At 46.6% G+C, this 17396-nt stretch overlaps 1 protein-coding gene across 1 annotated transcript in view; it reads left to right on the forward strand.

Moving 5' to 3' along the window:
- Positions 1-454: 454 nt before the first annotated feature.
- LOC311143292 (coiled-coil domain-containing protein 80-like) overlaps positions 455-17396 on the forward strand; it is a 44188-nt gene continuing 27246 nt past the window's right edge. The window contains exons 1-4 of the mRNA XM_084179120.1: positions 455-1887; positions 3160-3875; positions 3999-4394; positions 6190-6346. Coding sequence (XP_084035246.1) covers positions 1185-1887; positions 3160-3875; positions 3999-4394; positions 6190-6346 — 1972 coding nt within the window. The 5' untranslated portion in view covers positions 455-1184. The remainder of the gene's footprint in view (positions 1888-3159; positions 3876-3998; positions 4395-6189; positions 6347-17396) is intronic.

Genomic DNA, 17396 nt, shown 5'->3' on the forward strand with positions numbered 1-17396 from the left:
AACTTTAATGCACTGCTTATTTGTTATTGTTGCCATTTTCCCCGGCTATTTTGGAACATTTCAAAGGGAATGGATGTGGGCAAGGAGAGGGCAATAGAAGCCGTTCCTCATTACAGTTTATGACATTGAGATTCGCTATGGTCAGTTCTCTTCCCAGAGAGCTCTCTCCAGTGGGGTTGCCAGTTTAGAAGAAATCCAAACTTTACATTTAAATAAATTGAGCAGTAAATGTAAACTGAATTCATAAATTAGGTATTGCATTGTGTGAATAATTTGATGTTTTATAAGTGTAGTTTTTTTCAGCAACGGTTTCCCAAAAGACTGAAAGACTGCAACAATACCAGATGAAGAGATTTATTTCATAACTGGCAACCCGCTGTCCAGGGGCTGGCCCTGTATAGCGCGGTGAACCAGCGAGGAGAGTCGAAGGCAGGGCAGATGGTTTGTGTGGACATTACTGGGATAGTATCCAGAGTTTTAGGTTGGAAAATTGGGAGACGGGAGAAGGAGACGCATTTCCCATACAGAAGAGCCACTCTGTACAGATTTTCCTCTTGAATCCGGACGAAGCCTGCTATGCGTAAAACTCCCAGCTTTTTAGATGGATTATTTGGATAGTTGGAAATAACTACTGTCTTTTGAAATAACGGTCAAGTCAGAGAATGAAGTAAAACGGATGTATTTTCGAGAGTGCTGTATCAGTTGTTAACTTGTGGATGTTAAAATGCTGCGTACACTTGGAGTGTATAACTGGTATGCAAACAAATTCCAGAAGCGCAAAGTCAGCGTCTTTTCCTAATTTGTCTAGTGATTTGGAGTGCTACTTGGGTTTGGAATAACGGTTTCTAATACCCGGAATGATTTTCAGGAATTGCTGACTCAGTCAATGGGTGCCTGGTTTTGGTGAGTTTTCCTGTCTGCGTTTTCATGCGGCTGTCAGGTTAATAGCAGGCTGGTGAAGTGGGGTTTGGGGTTATCTGCTGTTCCACTGCGAAAAGTAAAGACATGCTTTGAAACACAACACTAAAGTGTTTGCCTCTCTCTTGCACTCTATTTTTTACTGCGCTGGACTGTCTTTTTATTTATTGAAAACAAATGTACTAAATACGCATACAGGTCCCATGTACACTATTGGATATTCCTCACTCTGTCGGATTGTTAATTGTAATTGACAGCTTCCCATCATGCGGGGAGCGTTTGTTCTGGGTCTGTTCCTGCTCTGTCTGCTAGCGTGGGCAGGACACGCAGAGAAACAGGGCCATCTCAGACGGATGCCCTTGCGCCGAGGCACCAGACTCAACATGGGGCGTCTGCAGCCGGGCGCAGCCGGCAGTGCTGTCGGCGGGGGAGGAACACGCCCAGGACCTGGCTCGGCCTCGGTGCCCTCCGGGCTCAGCGTCAGGCGCTGGGAGGACATGCAGGCGGACCAGGCCTCTGTTCCCCGGGCCAGGACTGGGGCTGGACAGGGCAGGAGAGGTGGCGCACTGGCAGGGGCAGCAGGGAGGAGGGCAGCCGGGCATAGGGTTACCCTCCAGCCTGGCATGCTTCAGGATGAAGGCGCTCTCGGGGCGAGGAACAGACAGGCCCGCATGCCAAGCAGCGCAGGCTCGCCTAACCTCCTGGCGAGCTTCGCAGGGAAAAACCGCATCCTGGTTATTTCTGCCCCGCACGACTCAGACGGTTACTACCGGCTAATGATGACGCTGCTGAAGCCGGACGTGTACTGCGAGCTGGCGGAGCGGCACGTGCAGCAGATCGTGTTATTCCACCAGGAGGGGGAGATGGGTGGGAAGGTGAGGCGGATCACCAGAGAGGGGAAGGTGATGGAGGAACCTTTGGACACCACACTCATCCCCCGCCTCATGACCTTCCTCAAACTGGAGAAAGGTAAAGGCCATGTCTGAAAACTATCCCATACTCCTTCAGTGTTGGCAGATCTGCGAGCACCACATACATTCTAAAAAATGTTGGGTTAAAACAACCCAATTTGTGTTATTTGGTAACCCAGCACTGGGTAAATATTGGACAAAACACATTGAGTGAATAACCCAAACATGGATTAATTTAACCTTCAGTTGTTTAGTTTTTTTTACCATCAATTGGTTGACCCAGCAGCTGGGTCTTCTTTAATATCATCCATTTGTATTTCCAGGAGGCGTGGCCTATTAGGGGCATGTCTTTCAGTACATTATATTTGGCCACCCGTAAGAGTAAATGTCACCCATGTTAATCATGTTAAGTTTGTACATTGCAAATAAAAAATGTCCTTCCTTTTGCACATTACATATTCAAATATAAATGTAACATTATTATTTATATGCCCCCAGCATTGTGATATGCATAGGCTCCTGAGAAACTCATACACTTGTGTAAGCCTCATTAAAACTACAAAAGTGACAGTGTTCAGCCTCAACATTTGACAACAATACAACAGAACAGATGAACCGGGAATGACATTTACTGTCATGGGTGGCCAAAAATAACTATCTCAAAGCCACGCCCCTACTAAGCCACATCTCCAGTCTTCTGATCTGAGCCACTTGGTCATGTCTAAATCACAGGAGGTTGGTGGCACCTTAATTGGGGAGGGTGGGCTCATGGTAATGGCTGGAGTGGAATCAGCGGAATGGTACTAAATACATGGTTTCCATGTGTTTGATGCCATTCCATTTACTCCGTTCCAGACATTATTATGAGCCGTCCTCCCTTCAGCAGCCTCCTGTGAACTCAATAACCCAGCACCAATAACCCAGCACCCAGCATCAATACCCCAGCAGTTTTTATCAAAACAAACCAACTTAGGGACCCAACTCCAGCAACCTAGCATTTTTTAGAGCGTAGGGGGCCTACAATGAACCATCATCATATTGGTTGCACCTGTCCTAGTCCATTCAGACCGGTCACCTGTTTGATGTTAGGAGTGGGGGTTGGCTATTTGCATTTTTTCTGGATGTGGTATGTTGACAAAGCAGTGAAAATGAAAATGAATTTGTGAGGGTAATAACATAAAGCGGAGTCTTTCCAGGTAAGTTTAGGATGCTTACAGCGTGCTTGGTGATATTGTCTCCTTTCTGCATGTTGATTGTGGCCAAAGCCATGAAAACTAGATTATTTTATTCAGTAAATGTAATCTCTTATCTGTCACCCTGTCCTGTCCAGGTAAGTTTGGGATGGTCCTCCTGAGGAAAACCCTCCAGGTGGAGGAGAGGTACCCCTATCCAGTCAGGCTGGAGGCCATGTATGAGGTCATCGACCAGGCACCAATGAGGAAGCTGGAGAAGATCCGACAGAAGGGATTTGTCCAGAAGTGTAAAGGGGCGGGAGTAGAGGGCCAGGTGGAGGAGGGGGGCATAGACTCAGGGACGGTAGTGGAAACAGGTGGACAGGTAGACCCGCCCCCAGAGAGGAAGCCGGTGAGGAAGCCAACGAGGAGACCCACGACAACCACCACCGTTGCCACGACGACAACGAGGCCGACGACAACTACCACGACTATGCGACCCACAACGACCACGACAAAAGCCACCACGACAAAAGCCACCACGACAACCACACCAAAACCCAGACAGACTACAACGACAACGACCACAACTAAACGGCCTATGACCACACGACAGACCACCACTACTACAACCACAACAACAACCCAGAGACCCACAAAAGCCCAGACCACCCCTGACTGGCTGCCTGCCCCTAGGACCACGGCTGAGCCATATTACAGGGACAGGGACATGTACCCAGCCAAGACCACCCCGTCTGGGGACAACCGAACAGAAAAGGAGGGGAAGGACCACAACGTCCATCAGCAGGCAGGAGTGGTGCCCACCCAGCACAAACCCACCAAGGGCAAACCTACCAAGAGGAAGAATGAGATGGTATGCAGTGGACTTATTACATTTCACTTATTACATTGCTGTTGAGACAGAATGTTGTATCAGTCTTGATTTTGATGATCAATTAAGTCTTCTACTCCTCTCCTCTTCTCTCCTCTCATCCAGGTTTTAAATAATGAGTATGAGGAGAAGTATGAACCTGGCCAGCCCACCGTCAGCGACCCAGAGACACAGACAGAGGTCAACACAGAGGTCAGCCCAGCCAAGAGGCGCAAGGGAAAACACGACAATACTGAGAAAAAGAAGAAAAAGAAGAACGGCAAACCAGACAAGGACAAGGCCGAGAGGAGAGGAGCGAAGGCCGAGAGGAGAGGAGCGAAGGCCGAGAGGAGAGGAGCGAAGGCAGGGAAGGAGGGCAAAAACAACGGAAAGAAGAACGGAAGGAAGGTGTCAAAGAATCCTGAGAAAGAGGAGTACTACAAACCCACCAAGAAGCCTCCGTCTCCTAGGGGATCCCTGGCTTCCTTCCTGGACTACTTTGAGAACAGGAGACGACTCGTGGTAAGTGGTTTCCTTCCTGGACTACTTTGAGAACAGGAGATGACTCGTGGGAAGTGGTTTCCTTCCTGGACTACTTTGAGAACAGGAGACGACTCGTGGTAAGTGGTTTCCTTCCTGGACTACTTTGAGAACAGGAGACGACTCGTGGGAAGTGGTTTCCTTCCTGGACTACTTTGAGAACAGGAGACGACTCGTGGTAAGTGGTTTCCTTCCTGGACTACTTTGAGAACAGGAGACGACTCGTGGTAAGTGGCTTCCTTCCTGGACTACTTTGAGAACAGGAGATGACACGTGGTAAGTGGCTTCCTTCCTGGACTACTTTGAGAACAGGAGACGACTCGTGGTAAGTGGCTTCCTTCCTGGACTACTTTGAGAACAGGAGACGACTCGTGGTAAGTGGCTTCCTTCCTGGACTACTTTGAGGACAGGAGACGACTCGTGGTAAGTGGTTTCCTTCCTGGACTACTTTGAGAACAGGAGACGACACAACAGCTACAAACACAACACTAAAACTAATTAAAGCTTTTAGAGAACTAATTAAGCAATATATTGGATAATATAACAGCTGTACAGTACTAGCAGACTGTACAGTGGTGTTGTAATAGATTGCAGTATGGGATATTGTAACTAATAATGAGAATACATTTAATTTAAATAAAAAAAATTCCACATCCCAAGAATATATGAAAGCCACAATACAATAGCACTAATAGCGCACAGTAGCCTACACAGTCAGAAATGTCATAGTACTGACATAAGCGCTGTTGTAAACTCCCTAGTACTGACATAACAGCTGTAGTAAACTGCCTAGCACTGACTTAACAGCTGTAGTAAACTGCCTAGCACTGACATAACAGCTGTAGTAAACTGCCTAGCACTGACATAACAGCTGTAGTAAACTGCCTAGCACTGACATAACAGCTGTAGTAAACTGCCTAGCACTGACATAACAGCTGTAGTAAACTGCCTAGCACTGACATAACAGCTGTAGTAAACTGCCTAGCACTGACATAACAGCTGTAGTAAACTGCCTAGCACTGACATAACAGCTGTAGTAAACTGCCTAGCACTGACATAACAGCTGTAGTAAACTGCCTAGCACTGACATAACAGCTGTAGTAAACTGCCTAGCACTGACATAACAGCTGTAGTAAACTGCCTAGCACTGACATAACAGCTGTAGTAAACTGCCTAGCACTGACATAACAGCTGTAGTAAACTGCCTAGCACTGACATAACAGCTGTAGTAAACTGCCTAGCACTGACATAACAGCCGTACAGCGGTGTGTTCTGCAGCCTGTCTAGAATTGTATCATAGGAGTGCAGCCGAGGGAAGGGTGGGAAATACAGTCCCCATCCTCTCCCTCACCGCTGTCTAATGTAAACACAATCTCAACAGCGGTGTGTGTGTGTGTGTGCTGGTGTATGAGTGCGTGCGTGCGTGCGTGCGTGCGTGCGTGCGTGCGTGAGCGAGTGCGTGCGTGTAACCCAGTCTAACCCAGTCTCTCTCTCTCTCTCTCTCTCTCTCTCTCTCTCTCTCTGTCTGTCTGTCTGTCTGTCTGTCTGTCTGTCTGTCTGTCTGTCTGTCTGTCTGTCTGTCTGTCTGTCTGTCTGTCTGTCTGTCTGTCTGTCTGTCTGTCTGTCTGTCTGTCTGTCTGTCTGTCTGTCTGTCTGTCTGTCTGTCTGTCTGTCTGTCTCTCTCTCTCTCTCTCTCTCTCTCTCTCTCTCTCTCTCTCTCTCTCTCTCTCTCTCTCTCTCTCTCTCTCTCTCTCTCTCTCTCTCTCTCTCTCCCCAGATCATAACGGTCCCCAGTGAGGAGAACACTATGTATGTGCAGCAGCGGGATGAATACCTGGAGACGGTGTGTGAGATGGCCATTAGGAAAGTCTCCATCATCACCATCTTTGGCTCGCTCACCAACTCCACCATGAAGATAGAGCACTACCAGCTGGGTAAGTACCTTACACCATTATAGCACTACAGACAGGGTCAACACCACCATCTTGATGTTGGCTTACCTTTATTTAACCAGGTAAGCCAGTTGAGAACAAGTTCTCATTTACAACTGCGACCTGGCCAAGATAAAGCAAAGCAGTGCGATAAAAACAACACAGAGTTACATATGGGGTAAAAAACATAAAGTCAAAAATACAACAGAAAATATATATACAGTGTGTGCAAATATAGCAAGTTATGGAGGTAAGGCAATAAATAGGCTATAGTGCAAAATAATTACAATAGTATTAACACTGGAATGCTAGATGTGAAAGAGATTATGTGCAAATAGAGATACTGGGGTGCAAAAGAGCAAAATAAATAACAATATAGGGATGAGGTAATTGGGTGGGCTAATTTCAGATGGGCTGTGTACAGGTGCAGTGATCGGTAAGGTGCTCTGACAACTGATGCTTAAAGTTAGGGAGGGAGATAAGAGTCTCCAGCTTCAGAGATTTTTGCAATTCGTTCCAGTCATTGGCAGCAGAGAACTGGAAGGAATGGCGGCCAAAGGAGGTGTTGGCTTTGGGAATGACCAGTGAGATATACCTGCTGGAGCGCAGACTACGGGTGGGTGCTGCTATGGTGACCAATGAGCTAAGATAAGGCGGGGATTTGCCTAGCAGTGATTTATAGATGGCCTGGAGCCAGTGGGTTTGACGACGAACATGTAGTGAGGACCAGCCAACAAGAGCGTACAGGTCACAGTGGTGGGTAGCGTATGGGGCTTTGGATACAAAACGGATGGCACTGTGATAGACTACATCCAATTTGCTGAGTAGAGTGTTGGAGGCTATTTTGTAAATGACATCGCCGAAGTCAAGGATCGGTAGGATAGTCAGTTTTACGAGGGCATGTTTGGCGGCATGAGTGAAGTAGGCTTTGTTGCGAAATAGGAAGCCGATTCTAGATTTAACTTTGGATTGGAGATTCTTTATGTGAGTCTGGAAGGAGAGTTTACAGTCTAACCAGACACCTAGGTATTTGTAGTTGTCCACATACTCTAGGTCAGACCCGTCAAGAGTGGTGATTCTAGTCGGGTGGGCGGGTGCCAGCAGCGTTCGATTGAAAAGCATGCATTTAGTTTTACTAGTGTTTAAGAGCAGTTGGAGGCTACTGAAGGAGTGTTGTATGGCATTGAAGCTCGTTTGGAGGTTTGTTAACACAGTGTCCAATGAAGGGCCAGATGTATACAAAATGGTGTCGTCTGCGTAGAGGTGGATCTGAGAGTCACCAGCAGCAAGAGCGACATCATTGATATACACGGAGAAAAGTGTTGGCCCAAGAATTGAACCCTGTGGCACCCCCATAGAGACTGCCATAGGTCCAGACAACAGGCCCTCCGATTTGACACACTGAACTCTATCTGAGAAGTAGTTGGTGAACCAGGCGAGGCAGTCATTTGAGAAACCAAGGCTATTTAGTCTGCCAATAAGAATGCGGTGGTTGACAGAGTCGAAAGCCTTGGCCAGGTCGATGAAGACGGCTGCACAGTACTGTCTATTATCAATCGCGGTTATAATATCGTTTAGGACCTTGAGCGTGACTGAAGTGCACCCATGACCAGCTCGGAAACCGGATTGCATAGCGGAGAAGGTACGGTGTTATTCGAAATGGTCGGTGATCTGTTTGTTAACTTGGCTTTCAAATACTTTCGAAAGGCAGGGCAGGATGGATATAGGTCTGTAGCAGTTTGGATCTAGAGTGTCACCCCCTTTGAAGAGGGGGATGACCGCGGCAGCTTTCCAATCTCTGGGGATCTCAGACGTTATGAAAGAGAGGTTGAACAGACTAGTAATAGGGGTTGCGACAATTTCGGCGGCTAGTTTTAGAAAGAAAGGGTCCAGATTGTCTAGCCCAGCTGATTTGTAGGGGTCCAGATTTGGTGAAGCGGGGGGGGCATGGGCAAGTTTCAGCGGAGGGTGCAGAGTTGGTGGCCGGGGTAGTGGTAGCCAGATGGAAAGCATGGCCAGCTGTAGCAAAATGCTTGTTGAAATTATCGATTAATGTAGATTTATCGGTGGTGATAGTGTTTCCTAGCCTCAGTGCAGTGGGCAGCTGGGAGGAAGTGCTCTTATTCTCCATGGACTTTACAGTGTCCCAAAACTTTTTGGAGTTAGTGCTACAGGATGCAAATTTCTGTTTGAAAAAGTTTGCCTTTGCTTTCCTGACTGCTTGTGTATATTGGTTCCTAACTTCCCTGAAAAGTTGCATATCGCGGGGGCTATTTGATGCTAATGCAGTACGCCACAGGATGTTTTTGTGCTGGTCAAGGGCAGTCATGTCTGAGGAGAACCAGGGGCTATATCGGTTCTTAGTTCTGTATTTTTTGAATGGGGCATGTTTATTTAAGATTGAGAGGAAATTACTTTTAAGGAACAACCAGGCATCCTCTACTGACGGAATGAGATCTATATCCATCCAGGATACCTGGGCCAGGTCAATAAGGAAGGCCTGCTCGCTAAAGTGTTTTAGGGAGCGTTTGACAGTGATGAGGGGTGGTCGTTTGACCGCGGACCCGTTACAGACGCAGGCAATAAGGCAGTGATCGCTGAGATCCTGGTTGAAGACAGCTGAGGTGTATTTAGAGGGTATGTTAGTCAGGACGATATCTATGAGGGTACCCATGTTTACGGATTTAGGGTTGTACCTGGTAGGTTCGTTGATAATTTGCGTGAGGTTGAGGGCATCTAGTTTGGATTGTAGGATGGCCGGGTTATTAAGCATATCCCAATTTAGGTCACCAAGCAGTACGAACTCTGAGGATAAATGGGGGGCAATCAATTCACATATGGTGTCCAGGGCACATCTGGGGGCTGAGGGGGGGCTGTAGCAAGTGGCAACAGTGAGAGACTTATTTCTGGAAAGGTGGATTTTTAGAAGTAGAAGCTCAAACTGTTTGGGCACAGACCTGGATAGCATGATAAAGCTCTGCAGGCTATCTCTACAGTAGATTGCAACTCCACCCCCTTTGGCAGTTCTATCTAGACGGAAAATGTTATAGTTGGGGATGGAAATTTCAGAATTGTTGGTGGCCTTCCTGAGCCAGGATTCAGACACTGCTAGAACATCAGGGTTGGTGGAGTGTGCTAACGCAGTGAATAACTCAAACTTAGGAAGTAGACTTCTGATGTTTACGTGCAAGAAACCAAGACTTTTGCGATTACAGAAGTCAGCAAATGATAGCGCCTGGGGAGTAGCAGTGATACTGAGGGCTGCAGGGCCTGGGTTAGCCTCTACATCACCAGAGGAACAGAGGAGGACTAGAATAAGGATACGGCTAAAGGCTTTAAGAACTGGTCTTCTAGTGCTTTGGGTACATAGAATAAAGGGGGCAGATTTCCGGGTGTTGTAGAAAAGATTCAGGGCATTATTGACAGACAAGGATATGGAAGGATATGAGTAAAGTGGGGGTAAACCTAAGCGTTGGGTAACATTGAAAGAGATAGTATCACTAGAGGCATCAATTGAGTCGGTCTCTGCGTGTATGGGGGGTGGGACAAAGGAGCTATCTAAGGCAGGTTTAGCTGGGCTGGGGGATCTACAGTGAAATAGTACAATTAGAAATAACCGAAACAACAATAAGCTAACCATGTTTGGGCTGAGGCTAAACATAAACAGGATGTAGTACCGTAAAAAGGAACAGTCCAGCAGACATCAGCTGTATAGCTGAGTTATCATAAGGTCCGGTGAACAGCAATAGGATAGTTTGGAGGCTGCTAAAGCACTAGCAGGTAAGAGGCCACGGCTAGTGTGTGCTAGCGGGCCGGGGCTAGCAGATGGAATCTTCGTGGTCGACGTCGTCGTAACCACATCAGACGATTTCGTCGGCAGACCAGTCGTGTAGGATCGGCGGGGCTCCGTGTCAACACTAGGTGGTCCCGTCCGGTTGACAGAGAGGTAGATAGCCGGGAGATGGGCCTAGCTCAGGATGATTAGCCAGACCACAGCGTCCATTTAGTTGAAGCTAGCTGGTAGCGATGAATCCGGAGTTAAAGGTCCAGTGATTCAGTGATTCCGGCAGAAAAACTGATATGTTCTGGGTCGATAACGCGCTGTGCAGACTGGCCGAATATCCGGTGATTAATATCCAGTGATTAAATTAATCCCGCAGAAAAAAAATCCAATGTTCTGGGTGAAATACCGCTAACTGTGGCTAATAGCTAATAGCAAGTAGCTAGTTAGCTGGCTAGCTAGTTTCAACTGGAGATTCTATATAAAAGGTAAGTCAATAATAGAATCCGTTCCACATTGAGTGAGGCGGGTTGCAGGAAAGTATATTTTGTAGAAGGATGAAAAGTCTGATAGGGAAATATGTACGAAAAATACAAAAACAACAGGGTATTTACAGGCTATTTACAGACACACGACAAAAACAGAACTGCACTACTTCGCCATCTTGGTCGGGTGAATGGAGGTGAATGGGGCATTATGATCATTGAATGGGAAACAGTATACAGAGAGAATGTATGATACGGAAGGGTTTTACAAAGACATGGTCCAGGTCAGGAAGAGAAGACAGCATCCAGGTCAGGAGAAGAAGAGAGGGTCTGGGTCAGGAGAAGAAGAAGACAGGGTCCGGGTCAGGAGAAGAAGACAGGGTCCGGGTCAAGAGAAGAAGAAGACAGGGTCCGGGTCAGGAGAAGAAGACAGGGTCCGGGTCAAGAGAAGAAGAAGACAGGGTCCGGGTCAGGAGAAGAAGACAGGGTCCGGGTCAGGAGAAGAAGAAGACAGGGTCTGGTTCAGGAAAATAAGAAGACAGGGTCCGGTTCAGGAAAAGAAGAAGACAGGGTCTGGTTCAGTAGAAGAAGAAGACAGGGTCCGGGTCAAGAGAAGAAGAAGACAGGGTCCGGGTCAGGAGAAGAAGAAGACAGGGTCCGGGTCAGGAGAAGAAGACAGGGTCCGGGTCAAGAGAAGAAGACAGGGTCCGGGTCAAGAGAAGAAGAAGACATGGTCCGGGTCAAGAGAAGAAGAAGACATGGTCCGGGTCAGGAGAAGAAGAAGACAGGGTCCGGGTCAAGAGAAGAAGAAGACATGGTCCGGGTCAAGAGAAGAAGAAGACATGGTCCGGGTCAGGAGAAGAAGAAGACAGGGTCCGGGTCAAGAGAAGAAGAAGACAGGGTCCGGGTCAGGAGAAGAAGAAGACAGGGTCCGGGTCAAGAGAAGAAGAAGACTGGGTCCGAGTCAGGAGAAGAAGAAGACAGGGTCCGGGTCAAGAGAAGAAGAAGACAGGGTCCGGGTCAAGAGAAGAAGAAGACAGGGTCCGGGTCAGGAGAAGAAGAAGATACATTTTCTGGTTATACTGGTTAGAACATCCTGGTTGATTGTCTTCCCGGTGATACTGAGCAATTCCACTGTAACAGAGTGATGCTGAGACTCCAATTTTTCACTTTAAAATATATGCCAAACAAAAACCAATGATTGCAAAGTTAAACAAACCATACAACTCTATGTACAAGGACTACTTTTAAAATGTCCACAGAAAATTGTACAAAAAAAACACATTTACTTGAAGAACTGTACAGATGCAAAGTTTGGTAACTGAATGACGGCACAAACAGCACAAACCATAATTCTGTCACCAAACTTTGCTTCTGCACGGTTCGTCAAGTAAATGTGTTTGTAAAATGTTTAGCCCTACTGCAATTCATGTCTTAAATATCCTCTCCACTTTTACACATTTCCCGATGTAGTCCTTCATATTCACTAACTTTCATGCCGAGGTCCAGATGGAAACTGAATAAGGACTTGTGACTGTTGTATCCTTATTTCACCCTTCCTGTCTTAAACAGAAAGATTCCAGGTGTTTGTACAGTCTCTGTAGCACAGAGGCGCAAACGATAACACTGAACATACTCGTAATGATGACATCGTGACAGCGTGACATTGTGACAGTGCCAAATACCTCTGGCTCCCAGACATGAAAAGTAATGGTGTTTACTAAACAAACCAGACCCGCCTCATACCAGATTTGTGCAAAGTTGATTGGCCTCTGTATGTCACCATAGACTATAGTAGGCAGTTACAGGAAACTAGCAAGCCACACTCATTCAGGTTGGAACCCATGTCTTATTGGGCCAACCATGGATGAAAATTAAAATAGAAATAAGCAGATCTGTATTTCTCTTTAACTAAGCCTGGTGAGTAGATGGCGCCGGAGAAGATGGCTGCCGTTTTACAGCCCTCTAACCAATTGTACTATTATGTGTGTTTTTTCGCGTTATTTGTAATTGATTCTGTACGTAATGATTCTGCCATCGTCTCTTATAACCAAAAAGAGCTTCTGGATATCAGGACAGCGATTACTCACCTCGTATTGGACAAAGGTTTTTTCTTCAACGAGTCAGACGCAAAGGATATCCTACAGACACCCGACAAGGCCCAAATCCCCGTCATTCGCAGGAGAAAGAGACGGAGATATCGTGGACGTCTTGTAAGGATCCGACGGCGAGCGAGTAAACTGCCTCTTCCATCAAACCTATTAGCCAATGTTCAATCATTTGAAAATAAATTAGATTACCTAATTACGGTTATCCTACCAACGAGACATTAAAAACTGTAATATCTTATGTTTCACCGAGTCGTGGCTGAACGATGACATGGACAACATTCAGGTGACGGGATATACGCTACATCGGCAGGATAGAACGGCTGACTCCGGTAAGACAAGGGGTGGCGGTCTGTGTATATTTGTAAACAACAGCTGGTGCATAAAATCAAATACTAATGAAGTCTCGAGGTTTTGCTCGCCTGAGGTAGAGTATCTTATTTTTATTTTTATTTTATTTCACCTTTATTTAACCAGGTAAGCCAGTTGAGAACAGGTTCTCATTTACAACTGCGACCTGGCCAAGATAAAGCAAAGTAGTGCAATAAAAACAACACAGAGTTACATATGGGGTAAAAAAAAAACATAAAGTCAGAAATACAACAGAAAATATATATACAGTGTGTGCAAATGTAGCAAGTTATGGAGGTAAGGCAATAAATAGGCTATAGTGCAGAATAATTACAATAGTATTAACACTGGAATGCTAGATGTGCAAGAGATTATGTGCAAATAGAGATACTGGGGTGCAAAAGAGCAAAATAAATAACAATATAGGGATGAGGTAGTTGGGTGGGCTAATTTCAGATGGGCTGTGTACAGGTGCAGTGATCGGTAAGGTGCTCTGACAACTGATGCTTAAAGTTATTGAGGGAGATAAGAGTCTCCAGCTTCAGAGATTTTTGCAATTCGTTCCAGTCATTGGCAGCAGAGAACTGGAAGGAATGGCGGCCAAAGGAGGTGTTGGCTTTGGGAATGACCAGAGAGATATACCTGCTGGAGCGCAGACTACGGGTGGGTGCTGCTATGGTGACCAATGAGCTAAGATAAGGCGGGGATTTGCCTAGCAGTGATTTATAGATGGCCTGGAGCCAGTGGGTTTGACGACGAACATGTAGTGAGGACCAGCCAACAAGAGCGTACAGGTCACAGTGGTGGGTAGTGTATGGGGCTTTGGAGACAAAACGGATGGCACTGTGATAGACTACATCCAATTTGCTGAGTAGAGTGTTGGAGGCTATTTTGTAAATGACATCGCTGAAGTCAAGGATCGGTAGGATAGTCAGTTTTACGAGGGCATGTTTGGCAGCATGAGTGAAGGAGGCTTTGTTGCGAAATAGGAAGCCGATTCTAGATTTAACTTTGGATTGGAGATTCTTTATGTGAGTCTGGAAGTTGAGTTTACAGTCTAACCAGACACCTAGATATTTGTAGTTGTCCACATACTCTAGGTCAGACCCGTCGAGAGTGGTGATTCTAGTCGGGTGGGCGGGTGCTAGCAGCGTTCGATTGAAAAGCATGCATTTAGTTTTACTAGTGTTTAAGAGCAGTTGAAGGCTACTGAAGGATTGTTGTATGGCATTGAAGCTCGTTTGGAGGTTTGTTAACACAGTGTCCAATGAAGGGCCAGATGTATACAAAATGGTGTCGTCTGCGTAGAGGTGGATCTGAGAGTCACCAGCAGCAAGAGCGACATCATTGATATACACGGAGAAAAGTGTCGGCCCAAGAATTGAACCCTGTGGCACCCCCATAGAGACTGCCATAGGTCCAGACAACAGGCCCTCCGATTTGACACACTGAACTCTATCTGAGAAGTAGTTGGTGAACCAGGCGAGGCAGTCATTTGAGAAACCAAGGCTATTTAGTCTGCCAATAAGAATGCGGTGGTTGACAGAGTCGAAAGCCTTGGCCAGGTCGATGAAGACGGCTGCACAGTACTGTCTATTATCAATCGCGGTTATAATATCGTTTAGGACCTTGAGCGTGGCTGAAGTGCACCCGTGACCAGCTCGGAAACCGGATTGCATAGCGGAGAAGGTACGGTGGTATTCGAAATGGTCGATGATCTGTTTGTTAACTTGGCTTTCGAATACTTTCGAAAGGCAGGGCAGGATGGATATAGGTCTGTAGCAGTTTGGATCTAGAGTGTCACCCCCTTTGGAGAGGGGGATGACCGCGGCAGCTTTCCAATCTCTGGGGATCTCAGACGTTATGAAAGAGAGGTTGAACAGACTAGTAATAGGGGTTGCGACAATTTCGGCGGCTAGTTTTAGAAAGAAAGGGTCCAGATTGTCTAGCCCAGCTGATTTGTAGGGGTCCAGATTTTGCAGCGCTTTCAAAACATCAGCTGTCTGAATTTGTGTGAAGGAGAAGCGGGGGGGGCATGGGCAAGTTGCAGCAGAGGGTGCAGAGTTGGTGGCCGGGTTAGTGGTAGCCAGATGGAAAGCATGGCCAGCTGTAGCAAAATGCTTGTTGAAATTCTCGATTATTGTAGATTTATCGGTGGTGATAGTGTTTCCTAGCCTCAGTGCAGTGGGCAGCTGGGAGGAAGTGCTCTTATTCTCCATGGACTTTACAGTGTCCCAAAACTTTTTGGAGTTAGTGCTACAGGATGCAAATTTCTGTTTGAAAAAGTTAGCCTTTGCTTTCCTGACTGCTTGTGTATATTGGTTCCTAACTTCCCTGAAAAGTTGCATATCGCGGGGGCTATTTGATGCTAATGCTGTACGCCACAGGATGTTTTTGTGCTGGTCAAGGGCAGTCAAGTCTGAGGAGAACCAGGGGCTATATCGGTTCTTAGTTCTGTATTTTTTGAATGGGGCATGTTTATTTAAGATTGAGAGGAAATTACTTTTAAGGAACAACCAGGCATCCTCTACTGACGGAATGAGATCTATATCCATCCAGGATACCTGGGCCAGGTCAATTAGGAAGGCCTCCTCGCTAAAGTGTTTTAGGGAGCGTTTGACAGTGATGAGGGGTGGTCGTTTGACCGCGGACCCGTTACGGACGCAGGCAATAAGGCAGTGATCGCTGAGATCCTGGTTGAAGACAGCTGAGGTGTATTTAGAGGGTATGTTAGTCAGGATGATATCTATGAGGGTACCCATGTTTACGGATTTAGGGTTGTACCTGGTAGGTTCGTTGATAATTTGCGTGAGGTTGAGGGCATCTAGCTTGGATTGTAGGATGGCTGGGGTATTAAGCATATCCCAATTTAGGTCACCAAGCAGTACAAACTCTGAGGATAAATGGGGGGCAATCAATTCACATATGGTGTCCAGGGCACAGCTGGGGGCTGAGGGGGGTCTGTAGCAAGCGGCAACAGTGAGAGACTTATTTCTGGAAAGGTGGATTTTTAGAAGTAGAAGCTCAAACTGTTTGGGCACAGACCTGGATAGTATGATGGAGCTCTGCAGGCTATCTCTACAGTAGATTGCAACTCCACCCCCTTTGGCAGTTCTATCTAGACGGAAAATGTTATAGTTGGGGATGGAAATTTCAGCATTTTTGGTGGCCTTCCTGAGCCAGGATTCAGACACTGCTAGAACATCAGGGTTGGCAGAGTGTGCTAACGCAGTGAATAACTCAAACTTAGGAAGTAGACTTCTGATATTTATGTGCAAGAAACCAAGACTTTTGCGATTACAGAAGTCATCAAATGATAGCGCCTGGGGAGTAGGAGTGATACTGAGGGCTGCAGGGCCTGGGTTAGCCTCTACATCACCAGAGGAACAGAGGAGGACTAGAATAAGGATACGGCTAAAGGCTTTAAGAACTGGTCTTCTAGTGCGTTGGGTACATAGAATAAAGGGGGCAGATTTCCGGGTGTTATAGAAAAGATTCAGGGCATTATGTACAGACAAGGATATGGAAGGATATGAGTAAAGTGGAGGTAAACCTAAGCGTTGGGTAACAATGAAAGAGATAGTATCTCTAGAGGCATCAATTGAGTCGGGGTCTGAGTGTATGGGGGGAGGGACAAAGGAGCTATCTAAGGCAGGTTTAGCTAGGCTGGGGGGTCTACAGTGATATAGTACAATTAGAAATAACCGAAACAACAATAAACTAACCATGTTTGGGCTGAGGCTAAACATAAACAGGATGTAGTACCGTAAAAAGGAACAGTCCAGCAGATATCAGCTGTATAGCTGAGTTATCATAAGGTCCGGTGGTGAAGCACTTGTGAGTAAGAGGCCAAGGATAGCGTGTGCTAGCGGGCCAGGGCTAGCAGATGGATGGAATCTTCGTGGTTAACGTCGTAACCACATCAGACGATTTCGTCGGCAGACCAGTCGTGTAGGATCGGCGGGGCTTCGTGTCAACACTAGGTGGTCCCGTCCGGTTGACAGAGAGGTAGATAGCCGGGAGATGGGCCTAGCTCAGGATGATTAGCCAGACCACAGCGTCCGTTTTGTTGTAGCCAGCTGGTAGCGATGAATCCGGAGTTAAAGGTCCAGTGATTCAGTGATTCCGGCGGAAAAACTGATATGATCTGGGTCGATAACGCGCTGTGCAGACTGGCCGAATATCCGGTGATCAATGTCCAATGATTAAAATTAATCCCGCGGAAAAAAATCCAATGTTTTGGGTGAAACACCGCTAGCTGTGGCTAATAGCAAGTAGCTAGTTCAGTAGCTAGTTCAGTTTAGTGAGTAAGAGTAATAGACCACAAT

The sequence above is a fragment of the Coregonus lavaretus genome (genome assembly GCF_964263955.1).
Source record: "Coregonus lavaretus genome assembly, chromosome: 16".
Taxonomy (NCBI): Eukaryota; Metazoa; Chordata; class Actinopteri; order Salmoniformes; family Salmonidae; genus Coregonus; species Coregonus lavaretus.